The sequence below is a fragment of the Psittacula echo genome, assembly GCF_963264785.1.
Source record: "Psittacula echo genome assembly, chromosome: 2".
NCBI classification, from domain to species: domain Eukaryota; kingdom Metazoa; phylum Chordata; class Aves; order Psittaciformes; family Psittacidae; genus Psittacula; species Psittacula echo.
The window spans coordinates 73,609,432-73,630,789 of NC_137737.1; the positions used below are offsets into that span (position 1 = coordinate 73,609,432).

The 21,358-nt window shown below is 44.9% G+C and overlaps 1 protein-coding gene across 1 annotated transcript; it reads right to left on the bottom strand.

Moving 5' to 3' along the window:
* Positions 1 to 14,180: 14,180 nt before the first annotated feature.
* On the bottom strand, positions 14,181 to 18,768 carry LOC308216977 (serpin B4-like; the record flags this gene model as incomplete). Its single annotated transcript, XM_080609678.1, has 7 exons — positions 14,181 to 14,585; positions 14,738 to 14,905; positions 15,739 to 15,881; positions 16,212 to 16,329; positions 17,388 to 17,516; positions 18,049 to 18,111; positions 18,601 to 18,768. 7 exons carry the CDS (start codon positions 18,766 to 18,768, stop codon positions 14,181 to 14,183), a joined length of 1,194 nt encoding a protein of 397 aa, XP_080465804.1.
* Positions 18,769 to 21,358: the final 2,590 nt, after the last annotated feature.

The following is a 21,358-nucleotide window of genomic DNA, read 5'->3' on the forward strand; positions in this document are numbered from 1 at the left end:
GGAAGAGGAAACAGAATCTAAGCTAAACTAGACTAAAATTAACTCAACTCAACTGAGATGAATAAAACAACTTGATTTATAAATAAATAAAATACTCTTTCCACCTGCAGCCTGTTTTGTGTCTGCTTTGTGACTTTGAAAGCGTTTCTGGTGCTGAAAACCCCTTGGCATTTCGGGTAAATAACGGTCACATCGTTGTACAACCATCGTGAGTGCAGGAATGGAACGGAACGGAACAGCTATGCTACGTCATGCCTATAGTTCTGCATGACAAGCCCTGACCTACGCCTGAGGGGCTACCTGCAGTGCAGGTCCCAAAGCGGGGCCAGCCCCAGGCATCGAGGCCCATGAACACCCTCTTGACCCTGATAGAAGTGAAAAAAAACAACCCACGCTACAAACTTCTTGTGAAGATCCCTGTTTAATGTATGGACTTTATGGCAATAACAAAACACATCTCCAACACAAGGAACAATGTTCAGAGCTAATCAACCAAATAGACAATGGCAGCAATCACTAGAAGCTATTTTACTTCAGTGTTACTGAAATGATTAAAGCTAAACCAAACCAAATTGAAGGGTTTTCAAAGAAAGGACCCTAATAGAAAGCTCTTCTGTAAGGAGGGCACATTGCCCAATCTGGCTATTGAATGGCTCAAGGACAGACCTCGAAAGGAAGGATTCCAGAACTCAACAACCAGAAGACTTCCGTTCTCAGGTCTGGCTTCATTTTGGAATGAGTTATTTAAGCTTGTGCCTTGGCTTTCTTCATAGATAAGCACTCACTGGATACAGGCAGTGGAAGTACCTTCTCCACATGAGACTGCCTGAGAGTGACTCAGCTCTCTCCTAAACAGACTTTCTCATAGATGATTTTCAACTATCCTAACTGCACGGGTAGAAAGGGGATGAGGAAAGGAGACTGCAGGAAAAAGTCAGCAACAGATATTTTTAATTATCTGAACTGTGTCCTAAACAGAAGGATGCCAGCTTCCATGCCGTGTCCCGGACACTGCTTCCGCACCTTCCAGTTGCGCAGCACCATCTCCCGCCCCCCACAATGGTTCAAAACCGTAGTTACAACTGCAGGAAGAAGCATCCCATAAAAGAATACACTGGGAAATGAAAAAGACCACTTGTTTACCATAGCATTCATGCTCTTTGGACCAGGAGGAGTCCAGGGAAGCAAACAGGCTTTGCAACAGGATGATGAAGCACTAAAGGCTTTCTTCAGATAATGGGAAAAAAAAACCCCTCATATTCATAGAACCTAGTCCTCATGAGGGACTTAAACCATCCCAATATCTGCTACAGGGACAACGCAGCAGGCTACGCACAATCCAGGAGGTTTCTGGAGTGCATTGATACGAGGAGGTGAAGCAAAGGGCAAAAAGTGAAATACAGGAAATGCCATTGAAAAATATGAAAAACTTTGCGGTGGTAGGCGTTGTGGTTTTTCTTACTGTGAGGGTGATGGAACTGCGAAGATGAAGGAACAGGTTGTTCAGGGAGGCTATGGAGTCTCTATCCTACTTAAAACTTCAATGGACAAGGTCCTTTGCAACCTGCTCTAGCTGACTCTTCTTTGCGTAAGGAGCTAGGACTACACAGTCTCCAGAGGTCCCTTCCAAACTTCAGCCATTCTGTGAAGCTCATAAATTTATATGACAACTCTTCATTGTGTACTTCAAATCTTTTCTCCCTGCCACAATCCCACTTTCCTACTGCCAAGCGACAGAGCCACAGGTGAGCACAGGTTTTTACACAAGGTGGAATTTTAGACCATGGGCTCTGAAGACCTTGTTGAAATTTCTCTTATTTATTCATCCTCCCTGCTCTGGTGGGCAGGGCTGCAGGGGCCCCATCACCCCCGTGTCATGGTGCCAGCACGCACCAACACAGCATCACAATGCCCCGGGGCAGTATAAAGCCAGTGCCCGCCAGCAGTGCTTTGGAGCTGCAGTGCCAGGCACTGGAAGGATGCTTGCTCCCAGGGTAGATCAGGCCAGCGGCATTTTGCTGTTGTGGGAAGCCCCTGAGGCAGCTCCCGGTGGAGGCAGAAAAGGCAGGTGCAGTGTCCCCTTAGAGGCATAACCGGCCCGTGGACCAGGAGCAGGTCTTGCTGACGTGCTCAGGGAGTAGCCGATCGCCAGCACTGGGGTCAGGAAGGAATTTTCCCCCGGGGCAGACTGGCACCGGCCCCGGGGGTTTTTTGCCTTCCTCTGAGCACTGAGCATGACCACTTGTCAGGGCTCCTCTGGTCCTGGTGCCCTGGGTTATCGCCTGGTGCTCATGCACCACGAAGGTGGCCCTCGTGTCCTGCAGCTGGGGGGGGAAGGCTTTTTTGCCCCCAGGCTGGACTCGCAAGTGTCCCCGGGGTTTTTTTGCCTCCTCCGCAGCCGAGCACAGCCCCTTCATGGGGCTCCTTTGGGTCACGGTGGCCCAAAGGCAGCGGCTCGTGCTCCACGCAGCTGGCCCTCGTGCCCCGCATCCGGGGGGAGGCAGCGTTCAGCACTCCCAGGCTGGCCCCAGCGTGGCCCCGGGACTTGCTGCTGTCCTCTGTCGCATTGAGCACCACCCCGAGTCAGGTCTTCCCTGGCCCTTTCTGGCTGGGTTCTTCCACTGCTCTCGCCCCACCACGGCATCGCTCCTGCCCCGGCTTTCCTCTCTCAGGCTGCAAGGGAGGCCTTTTTCCGCATAAACTGAAGCATGCGTCAGCCTGCTGCTGCCTGCGCATGTGCATCGGGTTAAGGCTTGCGAGCATCAGCTCTGACAGATTTAGGAAGAGGAAACAGAATCTAAGCTAAACTAGACTAAAATTAACTCAACTCAACTGAGATGAATAAAACAACTTGATTTATAAATAAATAAAATACTCTTTCCACCTGCAGCCTGTTTTGTGTCTGCTTTGTGACTTTGAAAGCGTTTCTGGTGCTGAAAACCCCTTGGCATTTCGGGTAAATAACGGTCACATCGTTGTACAACCATCGTGAGTGCAGGAATGGAACGGAACGGAACAGCTATGCTACGTCATGCCTATAGTTCTGCATGACAAGCCCTGACCTACGCCTGAGGGGCTACCTGCAGTGCAGGTCCCAAAGCGGGGCCAGCCCCAGGCATCGAGGCCCATGAACACCCTCTTGACCCTGATAGAAGTGAAAAAAAACAACCCACGCTACAAACTTCTTGTGAAGATCCCTGTTTAATGTATGGACTTTATGGCAATAACAAAACACATCTCCAACACAAGGAACAATGTTCAGAGCTAATCAACCAAATAGACAATGGCAGCAATCACTAGAAGCTATTTTACTTCAGTGTTACTGAAATGATTAAAGCTAAACCAAACCAAATTGAAGGGTTTTCAAAGAAAGGACCCTAATAGAAAGCTCTTCTGTAAGGAGGGCACATTGCCCAATCTGGCTATTGAATGGCTCAAGGACAGACCTCGAAAGGAAGGATTCCAGAACTCAACAACCAGAAGACTTCCGTTCTCAGGTCTGGCTTCATTTTGGAATGAGTTATTTAAGCTTGTGCCTTGGCTTTCTTCATAGATAAGCACTCACTGGATACAGGCAGTGGAAGTACCTTCTCCACATGAGACTGCCTGAGAGTGACTCAGCTCTCTCCTAAACAGACTTTCTCATAGATGATTTTCAACTATCCTAACTGCACGGGTAGAAAGGGGATGAGGAAAGGAGACTGCAGGAAAAAGTCAGCAACAGATATTTTTAATTATCTGAACTGTGTCCTAAACAGAAGGATGCCAGCTTCCATGCCCTGTCCCGGACACTGCTTCCGCACCTTCCAGTTGCGCAGCACCATCTCCCGCCCCCCACAATGGTTCAAAACCGTAGTTACAACTGCAGGAAGAAGCATCCCATAAAAGAATACACTGGGAAATGAAAAAGACCACTTGTTTACCATAGCATTCATGCTCTTTGGACCAGGAGGAGTCCAGGGAAGCAAACAGGCTTTGCAACAGGATGATGAAGCACTAAAGGCTTTCTTCAGATAATGGGAAAAAAAAACCCCTCATATTCATAGAACCTAGTCCTCATGAGGGACTTAAACCATCCCAATATCTGCTACAGGGACAACGCAGCAGGCTACGCACAATCCAGGAGGTTTCTGGAGTGCATTGATACGAGGAGGTGAAGCAAAGGGCAAAAAGTGAAATACAGGAAATGCCATTGAAAAATATGAAAAACTTTGCGGTGGTAGGCGTTGTGGTTTTTCTTACTGTGAGGGTGATGGAACTGCGAAGATGAAGGAACAGGTTGTTCAGGGAGGCTATGGAGTCTCTATCCTACTTAAAACTTCAATGGACAAGGTCCTTTGCAACCTGCTCTAGCTGACTCTTCTTTGCGTAAGGAGCTAGGACTACACAGTCTCCAGAGGTCCCTTCCAAACTTCAGCCATTCTGTGAAGCTCATAAATTTATATGACAACTCTTCATTGTGTACTTCAAATCTTTTCTCCCTGCCACAATCCCACTTTCCTACTGCCAAGCGACAGAGCCACAGGTGAGCACAGGTTTTTACACAAGGTGGAATTTTAGACCATGGGCTCTGAAGACCTTGTTGAAATTTCTCTTATTTATTCATCCTCCCTGCTCTGGTGGGCAGGGCTGCAGGGGCCCCATCACCCCCGTGTCATAGTGCCAGCACGCACCAACACAGCATCACAATGCCCCGGGGCAGTATAAAGCCAGTGCCCGCCAGCAGTGCTTTGGAGCTGCAGTGCCAGGCACTGGAAGGATGCTTGCTCCCAGGGTAGATCAGGCCAGCGGCATTTTGCTGTTGTGGGAAGCCCCTGAGGCAGCTCCCGGTGGAGGCAGAAAAGGCAGGTGCAGTGTCCCCTTAGAGGCATAACCGGCCCGTGGACCAGGAGCAGGTCTTGCTGATGTGCTCAGGGAGTAGCCGATCGCCAGCACTGGGGTCAGGAAGGAATTTTCCCCCGGGGCAGACTGGCACCAGCCCCGGGGGTTTTTTGCCTTCCTCTGAGCACTGAGCATGACCACTTGTCAGGGCTCCTCTGGTCCTGGTGCCCTGGGTTATCGCCTGGTGCTCATGCACCACGAAGGTGGCCCTCGTGTCCTGCAGCTGGGGGGGGAAGGCTTTTTTGCCCCCAGGCTGGACTCGCAAGTGTCCCCGGGGTTTTTTTGCCTCCTCCGCAGCCGAGCACAGCCCCTTCATGGGGCTCCTTTGGGTCACGGTGGCCCAAAGGCAGCGGCTCGTGCTCCACGCAGCTGGCCCTCGTGCCCCGCATCCGGGGGGAGGCAGCGTTCAGCACTCCCAGGCTGGCCCCAGCGTGGCCCCGGGACTTGCTGCTGTCCTCTGTCGCATTGAGCACCACCCCGAGTCAGGTCTTCCCTGGCCCTTTCTGGCTGGGTTCTTCCACTGCTCTCGCCCCACCACGGCATCGCTCCTGCCCCGGCTTTCCTCTCTCAGGCTGCAAGGGAGGCCTTTTTCCGCATAAACTGAAGCATGCGTCAGCCTGCTGCTGCCTGCGCATGTGCATCGGGTTAAGGCTTGCGAGCATCAGCTCTGACAGATTTAGGAAGAGGAAACAGAATCTAAGCTAAACTAGACTAAAATTAACTCAACTCAACTGAGATGAATAAAACAACTTGATTTATAAATAAATAAAATACTCTTTCCACCTGCAGCCTGTTTTGTGTCTGCTTTGTGACTTTGAAAGCGTTTCTGGTGCTGAAAACCCCTTGGCATTTCGGGTAAATAACGGTCACATCGTTGTACAACCATCGTGAGTGCAGGAATGGAACGGAATGGAACAGCTATGCTACGTCATGCCTATAGTTCTGCATGACAAGCCCTGACCTACGCCTGAGGGGCTACCTGCAGTGCAGGTCCCAAAGCGGGGCCAGTCCCAGGCATCGAGGCCCATGAACACCCTCTTGACCCTGATAGAAGTGAAAAAAAACAACCCACGCTACAAACTTCTTGTGAAGATCCCTGTTTAATGTATGGACTTTATGGCAATAACAAAACACATCTCCAACACAAGGAACAATGTTCAGAGCTAATCAACCAAATAGACAATGGCAGCAATCACTAGAAGCTATTTTACTTCAGTGTTACTGAAATGATTAAAGCTAAACCAAACCAAATTGAAGGGTTTTCAAAGAAAGGACCCTAATAGAAAGCTCTTCTGTAAGGAGGGCACATTGCCCAATCTGGCTATTGAATGGCTCAAGGACAGACCTCGAAAGGAAGGATTCCAGAACTCAACAACCAGAAGACTTCCGTTCTCAGGTCTGGCTTCATTTTGGAATGAGTTATTTAAGCTTGTGCCTTGGCTTTCTTCATAGATAAGCACTCACTGGATACAGGCAGTGGAAGTACCTTCTCCACATGAGACTGCCTGAGAGTGACTCAGCTCTCTCCTAAACAGACTTTCTCATAGATGATTTTCAACTATCCTAACTGCACGGGTAGAAAGGGGATGAGGAAAGGAGACTGCAGGAAAAAGTCAGCAACAGATATTTTTAATTATCTGAACTGTGTCCTAAACAGAAGGATGCCAGCTTCCATGCCCTGTCCCGGACACTGCTTCCGCACCTTCCAGTTGCGCAGCACCATCTCCCGCCCCCCACAATGGTTCAAAACCGTAGTTACAACTGCAGGAAGAAGCATCCCATAAAAGAATACACTGGGAAATGAAAAAGACCACTTGTTTACCATAGCATTCATGCTCTTTGGACCAGGAGGAGTCCAGGGAAGCAAACAGGCTTTGCAACAGGATGATGAAGCACTAAAGGCTTTCTTCAGATAATGGGAAAAAAAAACCCCTCATATTCATAGAACCTAGTCCTCATGAGGGACTTAAACCATCCCAATATCTGCTACAGGGACAACGCAGCAGGCTACGCACAATCCAGGAGGTTTCTGGAGTGCATTGATACGAGGAGGTGAAGCAAAGGGCAAAAAGTGAAATACAGGAAATGCCATTGAAAAATATGAAAAACTTTGCGGTGGTAGGCGTTGTGGTTTTTCTTACTGTGAGGGTGATGGAACTGCGAAGATGAAGGAACAGGTTGTTCAGGGAGGCTATGGAGTCTCTATCCTACTTAAAACTTCAATGGACAAGGTCCTTTGCAACCTGCTCTAGCTGACTCTTCTTTGCGTAAGGAGCTAGGACTACACAGTCTCCAGAGGTCCCTTCCAAACTTCAGCCATTCTGTGAAGCTCATAAATTTATATGACAACTCTTCATTGTGTACTTCAAATCTTTTCTCCCTGCCACAATCCCACTTTCCTACTGCCAAGCGACAGAGCCACAGGTGAGCACAGGTTTTTACACAAGGTGGAATTTTAGACCATGGGCTCTGAAGACCTTGTTGAAATTTCTCTTATTTATTCATCCTCCCTGCTCTGGTGGGCAGGGCTGCAGGGGCCCCATCACCCCCGTGTCATAGTGCCAGCACGCACCAACACAGCATCACAATGCCCCGGGGCAGTATAAAGCCAGTGCCCGCCAGCAGTGCTTTGGAGCTGCAGTGCCAGGCACTGGAAGGATGCTTGCTCCCAGGGTAGATCAGGCCAGCGGCATTTTGCTGTTGTGGGAAGCCCCTGAGGCAGCTCCCGGTGGAGGCAGAAAAGGCAGGTGCAGTGTCCCCTTAGAGGCATAACCGGCCCGTGGACCAGGAGCAGGTCTTGCTGACGTGCTCAGGGAGTAGCCGATCGCCAGCACTGGGGTCAGGAAGGAATTTTCCCCCGGGGCAGACTGGCACCAGCCCCGGGGGTTTTTTGCCTTCCTCTGAGCACTGAGCATGACCACTTGTCAGGGCTCCTCTGGTCCTGGTGCCCTGGGTTATCGCCTGGTGCTCATGCACCACGAAGGTGGCCCTCGTGTCCTGCAGCTGGGGGGGGAAGGCTTTTTTGCCCCCAGGCTGGACTCGCAAGTGTCCCCGGGGTTTTTTTGCCTCCTCCGCAGCCGAGCACAGCCCCTTCATGGGGCTCCTTTGGGTCACGGTGGCCCAAAGGCAGCGGCTCGTGCTCCACGCAGCTGGCCCTCGTGCCCCGCATCCGGGGGGAGGCAGCGTTCAGCACTCCCAGGCTGGCCCCAGCGTGGCCCCGGGACTTGCTGCTGTCCTCTGTCGCATTGAGCACCACCCCGAGTCAGGTCTTCCCTGGCCCTTTCTGGCTGGGTTCTTCCACTGCTCTCGCCCCACCACGGCATCGCTCCTGCCCCGGCTTTCCTCTCTCAGGCTGCAAGGGAGGCCTTTTTCCACATAAACTGAAGCATGCGTCAGCCTGCTGCTGCCTGCGCATGTGCATCGGGTTAAGGCTTGCGAGCATCAGCTCTGACAGATTTAGGAAGAGGAAACAGAATCTAAGCTAAACTAGACTAAAATTAACTCAACTCAACTGAGATGAATAAAACAACTTGATTTATAAATAAATAAAATACTCTTTCCACCTGCAGCCAGTTTTGTGTCTGCTTTGTGACTTTGAAAGCGTTTCTGGTGCTGAAAACCCCTTGGCATTTCGGGTAAATAACGGTCACGTCGTTGTACAACCATCGTGAGTGCAGGGAATGGGCTGGGCTGGACTGAGCTGGACTGGAATGGAATGGAATGGAATGGAACAGAAGGGAATGGAATGGAATAGAACAGAACAGCTATGCTGTGTCACGCATACAGTTCTGCATGACAAGCTCTGATGTAGGCCTGAGGGGCTATCTGCAGTGCAGGTCCCAAGGAGGCCAGTCCCAGGCATCGAAGCCTATGAACACCTTCTGGACCCTGACACAAGTAGTCCTGCACTCCCTATCTACTGTCCTTTAGACACGTATGGAGAGAGAGCATTGGGCCAGATGGACTCCTGATGGAGCGTTGTTCCCAGGCTCTTGTGTTTTGTTCTGTTTCTCCAAAAGAAACAACGCAGGCATTTTTAAACACTAGTATGTGGGGGAGGAGTGGGGTTGGGAGTGGGGGGAATCACAAGGACATGAACAGGTATTGCCCACATAAACAGTATTTGCAACCATGCAGTTCAGAAGCACATCCTGCTTCAGGCTGAGGGCTTGACCTTTGAGCCTCTCTGGTGTCACAGACGTGGTCTTCCTGTGGAAACTCAAAGAAACTGGAGGAACATAGAAGAGTTTCAGAAACCAGTTCACAAGTGTTTTTCACAAACCTGTTCACATGCTCAAATCATCCAGAGACAATCAACATCTCTCACCCTCATCAGAAGGCAGAGGCCTCCTTCCCACAGTGACAGAACCCGTGCCTGTGGTGGGACACAATTACCTATTCAATCCCTTGCGCTAGTACAGGGCTGGGAAAAAATGGCAACCAAGATTTCCTCAGCATGTACGGTTTGGGAAAGAAGGGAGTAGGGAGAAAAAAACTGGAAGTTCGAAGAGACCTGCAACGATCATCAACTCCAGCCGCTCGACCACTTTGGGGCTGGCCAAAAGTTAAAGCATGTTCGTAAGGGTGTTGTGCACATGCCTCTGAAACACTGAGGGGAACAGGGCATTGGTCACCTCTCTAGGAAGCCTCTTCCAGGTGCTGGCCACCATCCAGGTAAAGAAATGCTTCCTAATGTCCACTCTAAACCTCCCCAGCTGCAGCTCTGAACCATTCCCTTACGTCCCATCAATGGATGTCAGCGAGGAGAATTCAGCACCTCCCTCTCCATTTCCCCTCCTTGAGAAGAGCTATAGAGGGCAACGAGGTCACCTCTCAGCCTCCTTTTCTCCAAACTATACAAACACAGTGTCCTCAGCCGCTCCTTACAGCACAGGCCTTCCAGCCCTGTCATCAGCTTTGTTGACCTCCTCTGGATGCATTCAAAGACCTTCATGTTCTTCTTAAATGGTGCTGATCCCTTCTTTTCCAGTTAGTCATGTTCAGTCTATAAACCAGTTGCAACCTTCGTGTATTGTATTTAAAACTGTGATTTTGTTCTCTGAATGCTTCCTCTTTTGGATATCTCTTAAGTAATGGGGCCAAGAACTGCACTCAGTACTCAAGGTGAGCCTGCACCAGCGCTGATTCCAGCAGGAAAATCACCTCTTCTAAGCGGCAGGTTATGCTGGGTGTGATGCACCCCAGGACATGGTTTGCCCTCTTGGCTGCCAGGGCACATTGCTGGCTCACACTGAGCCTGCTGCCAAGCAGCACATCCAGATCCCTTCCTGCAGGCCTGCTCTCCAGCCACCTCTCTCCCAATTTACATTTATGGCTGGCATTCTTCCATCCCACATCCAGAATTCAGCATCTGCTTTTGTTCAGTTTCATGCCATTGATGATTGCCCAATGCTCCAGTCTGCCCAGATCCTTCTGCAAGACCTCTTGTCTGTCAAGAGAGTCAACAGCACCTCTCAGCTTAACATCATCAGCAAACTCGCCAATGACGCAATCAACTCCTGTATCCAGATCATTGATAAGAAGATTGAACAGAACTAGACCTAGAATTGATCCCTGAGGAACACCACTTATGAGCAGTTACCAGCCAGATGTAGCCCCAGTCACTACAATCCTCTGAGCCCTGCCATTCAGCCAGTTCTTCAGTCAGTGCATCATGTGTCTGTTCATCTCACAATTGGACAATGTGTCCAGAAGGATTCCCTAAGGACAGTACCAAAAGCCTTACTGAAACCTGGAAAACCTAGATCCACCACCATGTCTTCACTCACCAGGCAGGTGACCTTATCACAGAAGGATCTCAAATTAGCTACACAAGACTTTTCCTTGGTGAACCCTTGTTGACTGTGCCTGATGGTTGCATTGAGTTGCATGTCAGAGAATAGTCTGCCACTTCACACTCATGGCTTTGTTTTGTATTTTTTTCTACATGGAATATTAGTGCAAAAGTGGTTGCAGAAGCAGCCTGTGAGTTGATGAAAATTGTGATCAGAATGGGCTGTCCATTTGCAGCCATCAGCAGACAAGTGCTTTTTTGTAACTCTACCTAATTAGGGCACAGGGTTTGGGGAACTCAGATGCTTCTCCTGAAATTCAAAAGCTAAGAGCATAGTACTGTAAAGCAAGAAAAACAGATTAAAATCAGCTCCATATCCACGTTTGGCCCAAGAAAGAGGGCAGCAAGACACTGCTGCCCTTTGTGCCTAAGCCACTTAATGGTGTTTGCCTCTCTTCCACAGTGTTAGCATAATTGAGGAAATATTGAGACACAGAAAAAGCATCTCTTTCCAACATTTCTCTGTTCAGATTTTCACATATAATTTCTTACGGTTGTGCGGCAACTACTGTGCAGCATTTGGGGATAACATTTTCTTCTGTTTTGGATGTTCTTTCCGTCTGTAAATAATACTGCAAATAGTATTTTACTTCTTTTGGTTTTTTTTTTGTTTTTGGAAGTGTACATATTTGTAGGCTGTGAGGTTTCCTGGTATAGGCCAACAGGCTGTTCAGCAACTCTTGGCATCTAGCCTGTCCCAGGAGAAGAGGTAGTGGCAACCCCTTCGGAGTCGTGTCTCCTCCAAGCACTTTTCAGAGTCCCTGGCTTTATTCTGCTCTGCAAGCTCTATTGTTTGGCAGTGCACATTTAAAAGCTACAGTTCCTCACAGGAGAAGCACTTGCTGACAGAGTAAAGGGCTTACCTTCTATTTTTAAGTAAACATCAATATGTGGGAGTACTAGCCTCTACACTCGGAGCTGCTACCACTACACTAGCAACAGGAGGTTGCTTTCCAGCCCCTGCTTGTTTTCACTACATTTTTCAATGGTTTATAAATGAAGATGGCAATGAGAAAAAAGATTATGTGAGGAGAAAATATTTTTTTCTATTTATACTCTATTTTGTTCCTCTTTTGAAATTATTCAGATATCCAAGGAGTAAGTTAAAAAAAATATAAATACAAAGATGAGAAGTGATTATTTCTACTGTAGTAAGCTAAGTGACAATCCTTGTTTCAGTCATTTCAGCCTTCTCCTTTGCTCACACTCAGGATTCCTTTTCCTTTTGTGAGACTCATGCTGCTTAAGATAGTATTTTTACAGCACTTGCCTTTATCATATACACCATTAATTGTTTTTTCTTTTATATTATATCTGAAAATATGTTTGTCTGATTATGCAAGCTAATACATTCTAACACTGTTCAGTGTTCAAGACCAGGTTAGGCAGAGCCTTGGGTGACATGGTCTAGTGTGAGGCATCCCTGCCCATGACAGAGGGGTTGGAACTAGATAATCTTAAGCTCCTTTCCAACTCAAACCAGTCTGTGATTCTATGATTTCACTCTTCTTTTTTTTTTTTTTTTTTTATGTAAGTAATTTATATTTGAAACAAATGAGGTATATGCAAAATACCAATGTTGGTCTTTGAAAAACAGATGTGGTTATTTTTTGCATACCCTATTAATCAGAAAAGCCCACAGCCTGTGTTTGGTGTTCTCATCTTTTAGCAGCTAATTGATGTGAAAATTGTACCTGTACTGGTAATTTTACTATTTCAGGTTGCATTTCATGCTGAAATTGCAACAATCTGAGACAGCTCCACAGACTATCATGAGTCTGCTTTACTTAACAACTGAATTTGTGTTGAATACTCTAATTTACTGTGATTTTTCCTGCAGACCTCAGCATTTAAAAGAGCCCTTTGAATCTGCAGTTCTGAAATAGCACTAGTATGCTCGCAGTGCTTACTTTCTTCCCCATCAGCAAACAACAGGAAAAAGGAAGTGTGTCATCAGAGGTGGAATATTTTTTCCTTTAAAAGCAAGTATTTTTCGTGTATCTGTGGTTTTGGACACTGTCTACCGCCAAACTGGGCAGGCTGCTCTCTTCTCTGTAACGCTTTGCTATGCCTTCCCACCACCCACTCCACAACATCCAAGAGGTGGTTTAGAGAACTGGGTCATCAGCAAGGAAATCCACTTTGCCAAAAATTTTCCTCTTGGTTTATGTCCCAGAGAACTGGTCATCAGCCAGTAAGGCAAGCAATAGTGGTGGCGTAGGGGAGGGAACAGAACCACACGAAAGGAAGAAGACAAGGGGAGCAGCATCCTCTTCCTCAGTGGTGTTAGGCTGGCTCAGCCATGTCTTAAAACTGCACTCTTAATTCCCTGGTAAAATCAAATGCAAGATAGAAGCAGTAAGTGAGGTTCAGGGTTTACCTATCCTAATGTTAAGTTGTCCAGTGCCTAAACTTAGCGTTAATAGGTATTTTAAAATAGGAGTTCGACTTCAGTGTCACATTTATTAAAGTATTACCCTTATTTTCACTTGCTATATTTGACTATTCCTCCACCTACTTAATACTGCACACTACTACATTTACTATTGTTTGCAGTGGTTTTAGTGTGATAAATGGAACAAATACAGGCTGCCCATCTGAATACCACTGCTATAGATTTTTTTACTGTTTTTGATGAAAAATAGATGGAACAAGATTCTCATGGTACCTGAGGCACAAAGACATCTGGTTCTTAGAAGTGAGAATGGCTGATCACTGCTTAAAGTTTCATGCAAGCGTTCAATTCCCAGCCATTGCAGAGTAGCCCTTGTCACAAAAGGTCTTCCATTTTTCTGAAAACCTGTTTTTGTTCAGTGGAAGTTTATGAAGAAGTTGGAGAATTTCCTAGCACATACAGGGTTTCCAACAGGAAAAAAATAAGCAATGGGTCTGCCCTGCTTGAGAACGAGCAAAGTTACACCAGAAAAATTTTTCATTTTCTCTGCTTTCAGAGTACAAATACTGAGAGCTCCAGCTTGAACCATTACCCTCAATGAATATTTAAAGGATGTGTCCCACAGGAATACCTTTTTACTCTGATACAATGTGGCATTTCCCTTGGGACCTATAACAAGCATGGATGGGTAAATCTAAAAGAGAATGAGGACCCAAGTTTATCATTTTAATGCAGATCCTTACCCTCCTGTCTCCTTCATGTAGAAGAATGTATCACTCATTCTTAAGGCACTAAAATCATGGGTTTGTTGGAGACATACTACATTAAGACTCAAAACAAGATTTTACATGCAGATGTCTTCAGAGGCCTATAGCGTTTTGGCAAGTATCACATAGTGTATTTTAGGGTAGATGTCATTTTAACGAGGCCTCCTAAAAGTAAAACACACCTGAATATAACACTTTAGGATAAAGCCTAGTGAAAATGTGCTCATCTTGCCAATGGGGATCTTAGTGGGGAGAAAGATCTAATCTCCAAAATAAACTCCACTTAAGGAGAGGAATACCTTCCAAAGAAGAGAATGGTATTGGTTGGATTGTGTCTGATGAAGAAGAGGAATGGATGGTCAGCTTTGAACTCGTAAGAAATTGGGAGACACAGAGGCACTGCAACAAGCCCCATGGCACCAGCTGCTTCAGTGCCCTCTTCGTTGACTTCCACAAATGACTTCTGGATGACCTTGGACACAACCAAACCATCTTTCCTAGAGATTCCTGACAAATCAGCTTTTCCCCAGTCAAAAACATTAATCGCTCCCATCTCCTGGAGAATTTTGTTGAGGACATAACTTTCCTCCATCTTGAACTGAGGCAGGTACACCTTCACTTTCAGCTGCTGCATCCTATCTGGGCTGGTCCATTCTGCTAGTTTTTCATATGTCAGGGTGTGTTCAAGCTGTAAGGTGGTATTGACCATGACAAATAGAAAGAAAAGATAATAAGGTTCAGTTTTTCATTCTTATCTTCTGACCACACTGGAACAATGTTAAAGTATTGCCCTGTTTGCAGCCCATTATGTATGCTACTAAAGAGAAAAGGGAGTATTACCTGTTCCAGACCAGTAAAATCCTCACAGACAACTTCAGGAAGAAGAATGAACATGCTCATTTCACTATCAAAATATAGGAGCTCTATCACTTTCATTTTGAGCTCCTCTATGATGGCCATGTTAAAATAACCTTCTTGAAACATCATCTGCACTCTCCTCTTCTCATTCTGGAACATATGAAACATACTAAGAGAAAATACAGAAGTTATCACCCTGGGTTTAATTGGTTTCAGTATTGAGATAAGATTTTAGTCCAGAAACAGTATTTACACTGGTCATGGGTTTCATGTACTTGTAGCATTAACAAGTTCCTCTCTCTTAACTGTAGTTCCAATGAAGTTATCTATTTTAGGAGCATAAAACCTACTTTTCCATTTCTACTGGTGCCAGATTACTTTATTCACAACTCCCTTCTTACATCCTTCTTTACTCTGGCATGTCAGATGAGGAAACTGATGCATCTGATGCAACCATTAATCTGAATTATTCATGAGTAATGTATACATTATCATAAATCAAAGAATTATAGAATGGTTAGGGTTGGAAAAGATCTACTTCCAACCTTGTGCCATGGACAGGGACACCTCCCACTAGACCAGGTCACATTCTCCTGAGATAATTTGTCTTTAGCTCATTTTTCTTGAAAACAAACACTATTCTGTTGGTAAATAGTAACAGAGGAACAGAATCATCAAACTCAGCCCCAAAAGCAGACTATTTTCAGAACAGCATCCTTAGTTGCAAAATCCCCAAGCTAGTGCATGTGCTCAGTGACTTTGACTGGGTTCTCAGCTGCATGAGATCCACTTCTGATGTGAATTGGTAGAAGTTATGTGTCTGGTTATAAAACCGGAGAGAAGATGTAGCTTTCTATTGTTCTAGCTGAAGACCAGGTTTTTGTCTTGGGATAACAGAGAGCAGGATAGCTCCCTCTGTTGCTGCAGGAGACAGACATCTGTTTTCCATCCCCCAGCTGTCTCAGTTCCTGCACATACTGCACCTTGTTCAGATGGAAATATGTTTCCTTAGTGTCTTCTTTCTTAAATTCCACTGCCCATTTTCCTTTAAAATATATAGCACTGACCAGGACAAGTACAGTAGAGGGATCAATAAACCCAGCAGAAAATAGGTCTTTGATTTTACCTTTAAAAATAATGAATTAAGAAGAATTATTGCGTTGTTCAGGCAAACAGCTGCACTAGACTGTTAATAATTATTTCTGTAAATCTGGAAAGTAGTATAATGCTGTCAGACAAATAACAAAACATTTATGTACAGCTTTTGAAGCCAGGAACTCAGGGCATTTTTGTGCTTCTTCCTACTTTTATTTCCTATTCAGCAAAAATCTGCAGTAAGTGTTTAATATATAACAATCTTGCTACTGTTGGAAAAATAGGTGGAAACTGAAATTTAGTCATAATACTGCTACTGGTTCGATTGTAAGCCAAACAACTCACACATATTCTTCTTTACCTTTTGTCTCATTTTCCACCCAAAAGTTAATTTTATCTGTGGCTTCTTCTTCAGGGTATTTAAAATTGACTGGTTCCAGTTCTGATCGGTAGAATTTCTTTGTGGAATCCAAGTATTGCTGGGAAGTACAAACGGCAGAAGTTTATCACAACATGATGACTTTTATAAGGTAGATCATTTCATGGCTTCAGGACAATTCCATGTAGTAGATCAGCAAGAAACAAATGAGTAAAAAAGGCATATATAATAAATTCATTTGAATAACTCAAGCTTTCAGTTTATAATGAGATGTTATTTATTAAAAAAAATAGTTGCAGACCTGTTTTTCTGTATTTTCAAGCTGTCCTGAGCAGCAGAAATGTCTCAACACAGACAAAAAAGAGATATCTATCAAAACCCGGTACCTTTCTTTAAGCTTACATATAATTTTTATACTGCCTGTATTCCCCCAACTACCAAATGAAGAAGGTTACCTTATTTTGAATGAATGACTGGTATTGATAATAACACAATGAGATATATGTGTGTTTGTATATATATATTATTCTGTATAGATATGCGTAGCAAAACATATCACTTCTATTAAGTACAAAACTTTTTCAAACTGCTGGTCACCTTTTTCTGTCTCTGAAAATTTCTCTTTACCCAGAGTGCAAAGTTTTTGATGCAAGATGAAATCAGGACTTGCAAAGAGAAAGGTGGTTACAGGGATAAAACAGCACTGTTTCTAGCAACACTCTTATAAACACCTTAAGCCTGTTTTCTTAAGAAAATTATCTGTATGCACTTGCACTGCCTGGGTTGTCAGGAATGTTCTGAAATGGTGTTGAGACTAGTTGACAAATATCTCAAAGGCTTTCTTCTAAGCCTTGTTTGAAAAAGCAGCAGGTATCAGAGTCCCATATTCACATAGACTCTGAAGGGAAGGTGGAAGAGTGAATAAAATCATCTTATTACAAACAGACAAGATACTGGGGGAAGAAAAAGGTCTGCCTTTGGTCGCAGACCTTTGGTTCTTGGATAGAAATGACACAGCAAGTGTCAGCTCTGTTAGACACCAGCTGTGCGTGTCAAGGATACCTTGTGTTTCATTTCCCTTTGTACTTTATGATGGAAGAAATCCTGCAGAGCTTGCAACACCCAGGAGCTGTCAAAACGGACACCATGGCCACTTACCTGGAAGAACGGGTAGGTAATTTCTCCAAAGAGCCTGTTGGCAATGGTGAGAGAGCAGCCTGGTCTGGGTTCACTCACTGCAGCCAACAGAGCCTGGAACTGGGAATGGACTCCTCCATCTTCTTCACACTTCAAACATGAAGACAGAAGTTTCATGGTAGGCTTGAGCTTTCACCATGCAAAACTGGACCTGAGGGTGAATTGCAGCTCTCCCTGTATGAGAAGCCTGACTCCGCCCAGATGCGTTGGATTAAATGCGTCAGGACACAACGTCCAGGTACCCCTGTACCAGATGTACAGAATGACAAAACAATTCCCCTTCAGGCACACACTAGTCCAGAAGTCTACTGGATTAGAGCCTTGGAGGAGTAAGTTCCTAGGTGCCTTTCGCATGCCCTGTAGACAAACCTTTGCAGGTATCAAATCTTACCATGTTTTAGATTGGTACTGCTGTTTTGGTTAGAAACCTGTAATGAGAAAGCTTAGCTGTTGGAATGTGTGATCTCACCAGGCCCGTAAAGAGGTAATAGGCAGGTCTGCAAATCTAGACAGAGAGGGTGCTCAGCCCTGCTGTGCTTTCTGATTAAGTGGTCGTCTGCAAGAAAAAGGGCTGACAAACCTGCAGTTCTGGCTTCATCTCAGAACTGCAACTGTGTCTTACCTTCTCGGAAGGGTATGTGTTTCCTTGGCTTGCACTGCTCAAAACTTCACTGAAATGAAACACCTGCAATGTAAATATTGGGTGAACACAATTGAGTGACAGTACCTCCAAGCTTAACCAGTGTTGCAAGCCTACCCCAAAACACAGTCAGGCACAGTCAGTCCCATTTGTTCTTGCGAGTAAACACGAAGGTTTGTAGAGGATGAGTTCATGAAATCTTTGAAATCTTTCTCCTTAAGAAAGAAGACTTTGGGTATCCAGAGAAGACAGAAGACTGTGTGAAAGGGAATCACCACTTCTGAGCCCTGGAGAGTGGAAAGACACCTCCAAAACACTTTCTTTAGCACTGATATATTCATTGCATGATCAATTACTGTAATCGTGTTTAGTCTGAAAAAGTTTGGTGTTAGAAATAGCGTAAGAGAAGGTATTTTTGAAGGGCCCACTGTGTGCATCACTCCTTTGGATGCTTAGGAACTGTATCAGATGGTATTATTGGCCACTTGGTTCGTATCTTGCCAGCATCCCCTTTTCAGAGCAAATGAAACCCACCTTCTCAATCTGTTCAAGTGTGTTGCCCCTGGCTCCAAGGACAACCATCCCAAAGGCAGCCGAGAGACTTAGTGGAGAGAAGAAGATGTTTTTGTTTCTTTTTCCTTTGCTCAGCTCTCTGAAAAAGTACAGACAGAACTTGGCATTGGCTGTGCTGAGAGAGCACATTGTGGCACTGCGCTTGCCTGCAACAAGGGAAACAAAGATTTAGGCTCCTTATCCTTACACCTGCTAAGCTTAGACACCTTGGTAGAGCACAGAAAAGTTTTCTGCAGTAAATTGTTCAGCACTGTCTGGAATATTCCTGATTCACCATGTCTGGGATTTCACAGTGAGTCTGAAAACCAGCACCCTGAATGGCAGGAAAAACAGATTTTCAGAAACTGTTCTGAGCTCAGCTGTTTCTCCAGCTCAAGCAATAGCTATGGCTTTGTCACTTAGCCCTAACTTTGCTGTAACCACAGTTCCAGCTCACTTTATCTTTCTTGCCTCAAGTCCTCAATGGGGCACAGTACTTATTAATTACAGCCCTTGATCATACCTCACTCTCTGTCTCTCTCTCTAAAACCTTTGTGTGTATTAATCAGCTCAGTGTGTATCAATATGTCTCACATACTGTGTCCTTCTAAGGCTGGTGTGTCCTTCTAAGGCTGGTTCCTTAACAAATGTTTGACAGAAAATTGATCTACAGATAGGTTCACTTAGTAAGATTTTCAGCAAAGGCACATTGTTATTAGCGGAAAGCTATAGTTATATTTTTTATTTTATCTGCAGCTTTAATATTTTTCCCAGATATACTTCAGTTACAATCAAAAGTATTACTAGCAGATGATCTTGAATGTTCTGCAAAACTCCTCACATCTTGCATCTACAACAGAGCTCCTTTCTTATGAAAGCCTTTTCCCAGTCTTTCCATCCAGTAACGATGTAGAATAATCTGATTCATTAGAAAGTCAATTCAGTGTTTTAGAGTTTCCACTATTCTAAGTCACTCTTGTTTTGATTCTTACTGCGCCTGAATAACTTTCTGCACAGGTAGGGAAGATACCTTTCCCCCATTACACAAGAAGAATTAAATTATCTGTGCAAATACTTAAGAGAAGGAGTGGTGTAGAAAGACTGTGCTCTCACAAATTACCACTCTGTGTCGTGCAGAAAAAGTGGGAAAAGGTTTGGGTTTGATCTTTAGAAACACACCTGGTAAAGCCATTGTACAAATTAAGCTCAGCTCATTCACACAGCCCATACATTTCAGTGTAATCCAAAACATTGCACAGCATCTTGACAACATTCGCATGTCCTCAGAAAGTTATGTACTGCGTATATGTGCTAAGCAGATGTGTACATCACTAATGCACATATCAATCTTTAGACATTTCATACATATGCCATTTGAAACATAAAGGTTAGAATTAAAGGTCAGGGAGATATTTACCTTCTCCTCAGGACTGACGGTGTCAACTTGACTGTTGAGATTGATGACAGGGCTTCTGGAGCAATGAGATATAAAGCCATTGCCACTCCCAGTGGCAGCATAATTTTTGCTTACAATGAATCACATTCTTGTCTGTTGCAACCAGTTATTATAATTATGGTACCTTTTGTGGAATCTTTAATTTTTCCTTATCCCTAGGAGATCAGGAAGAAGACACAATTTTAATGCATAACAAGAGGAAAAAAAAAATAAATCTACCTAAACATCAGAAAGAATGCAAACTCCTAGAAATAAAAGAGATTTCAGGGGGGTTACATGTGCAAAAATAAAACCTACAAAATTAGATGTGTGTTGCTGTCTGAAGTGTCACCATTGAATGCAAACATATGTTTTTGCAATAGAAATTAATTATTAACACCTCTGCAGATGGCACAGTAGCAAGGGAAAGAAAAATATAGAAGTATCTGTTTGGCCAATTGTGACATAAGGCAGGGGTCCCAGAATTGAAGGTAGGGCAATTTCTTCTGCCTACTCCAGTTCTGTGCTTCTGAAGACTTCTCTCTTAAAGATCCCTTTTGGAGAGCTTTCCTTACCTGTTTTCTTCCCCAATTGAAAATGTTGTCCTTAATGGAGAAGAGAAATTCAGCCATTTGTTGCAGAGTTTGTTGTATATCCAACAGCTTGCACAAACAGCAGCTTGCTTTCGTTTGTGTGACATCCTAGAAGAGTGAGCACGTTGCACACAGGACACGTCTGTGCCAAGTGTGTATGTGCGGTATGCTGAAGCTGAACATGCTGCAGCTGTTGCAGTGATGTGGCACAGATTGTATGCATTTGTCTCAACCACATTCATGGGCGGACTAACTCTGGTAGACCTGGGATGCTATGCTTCCTGCAGAGACGCTGCAGTTCAGGGCTCCCCATGCATCATCTGCGTTTCCTTACATTTTCCTGATGAAAATATGAGGGTCTGGGTCCTCTCCTGGGGATTCCTGATATTTCTTCTGTAAGTGGGAAGACACATGTGGCACAAGGGGTAAAACACAGAGAAATTATCCCTGTCCGCATAACCTTCTTTCAAAACCAAAATCTATTCCCACTAACAGATCTCTTAATGACTTTGAACAGATAGATACATTGAGCAAATCTTTGTTCTTTTGCAATTCCATGTAACCATTAATTAGTTCTGTTTGGAAATGACAGAAACATGTGGCTGGAAGGAGCCTTGAGACTGTCTATTGCATATACTGCCCTAAGGCAGGATCAAAGATGTCTCCATTACAGTTGATAGGTGTTTGTTGAACCTGATTTTGGAAGCTTCAA